At 47.3% G+C, this 929-nt stretch overlaps 1 protein-coding gene across 1 annotated transcript in view; it reads right to left on the minus strand.

Moving 5' to 3' along the window:
- Positions 1 to 856, minus strand: part of LOC103368275 (sodium channel protein type 2 subunit alpha-like) — a 157,211-nt gene extending 156,355 nt beyond the window's left edge. Inside the window, exons 1-2 of the mRNA XM_008296600.1 lie at positions 786 to 856; positions 380 to 508 (exon numbers count right to left, since the gene is read on the minus strand). Coding sequence (XP_008294822.1) covers positions 380 to 508; positions 786 to 856 — 200 coding nt within the window. The remainder of the gene's footprint in view (positions 1 to 379; positions 509 to 785) is intronic.
- Between the last annotated feature and the right edge of the window lie 73 nt (positions 857 to 929).

Genomic DNA, 929 nt, shown 5'->3' on the forward strand with positions numbered 1-929 from the left:
AGTCACTGACTTGTTTTTCCAGATCTCAAATCAACTGGTTCTGTTTGAATCGGATCAGAGGAGTCAGCAGCTGGAGTGGATCAGAACCACTCAGGAGAAGTTTAGAGGCCATGAAGCTAAGAACATGTGATCAACACGACTTCCTCCATCACCATCAAGCTGCTGTTTGTATATTTATGACCCAGCAGGTTTGGTCCTGTTTCCAGACGACCTTTAATGAACCTATGAAGGAACCAAAACGTGACCAACGTTCTGGTGTTTCAGAACTTCCAGAATTTCCAGAGCTCCAGGAGTCACTGGACTGACACGATGATAAACGTTCACAAGTGGATGTAAACTTCTGCTCACGACTGAACGCTGGTGTGTGTTTTTGACTCACGCCATGACGATGACGCTGAAGTCGAGCCAGTTCCACGGATCCCTCAGGAAGGTGAACGGTCCCACGCAGAACCCCCTGGCCAGGATCTTTATGAGCGACTCGAAGGTGTAGATGCCTGTGAAGGTGTACCTGAGGAGGAAGATGAAACGCAGACGGCAGACGGCGGGAAGGCGGAGGAAGAAAGAGGAAAGCAGGGATGAATATTCATCAGAGCCTCCACTGAACATCCTGCACTCGTTTATTCTGTCGCCCGAAACTTCAACATAAAAGCACAGAATCACGAAACCTTCACAATAAAACATTTAACTCTAGTCGTAGTAGCAGTAGTACTATCAATAGAAGTAGTAGTAGTACTATCAGTAGTAGTATCAGTAGTATTTCTGGTAGTACTAGCAGGTGTACTTACTCCAGGTACTTGGCCCAGTACGCTGGTTCTGACATGGCCATGAAGCAGCAGTTGGTCAGGATGGTGCACATGATGAACAGACTGAACAAGGTGGGCAGCAGTTAAAGAGCAACAGGCTGTGTTCAGGTGTGTGTTCAGGTGTGT

This window comes from Stegastes partitus, unplaced genomic scaffold, assembly GCF_000690725.1.
Source record: "Stegastes partitus isolate 25-593 unplaced genomic scaffold, Stegastes_partitus-1.0.2 Scaffold1137, whole genome shotgun sequence".
NCBI lineage: Eukaryota > Metazoa > Chordata > Actinopteri > Pomacentridae > Stegastes > Stegastes partitus.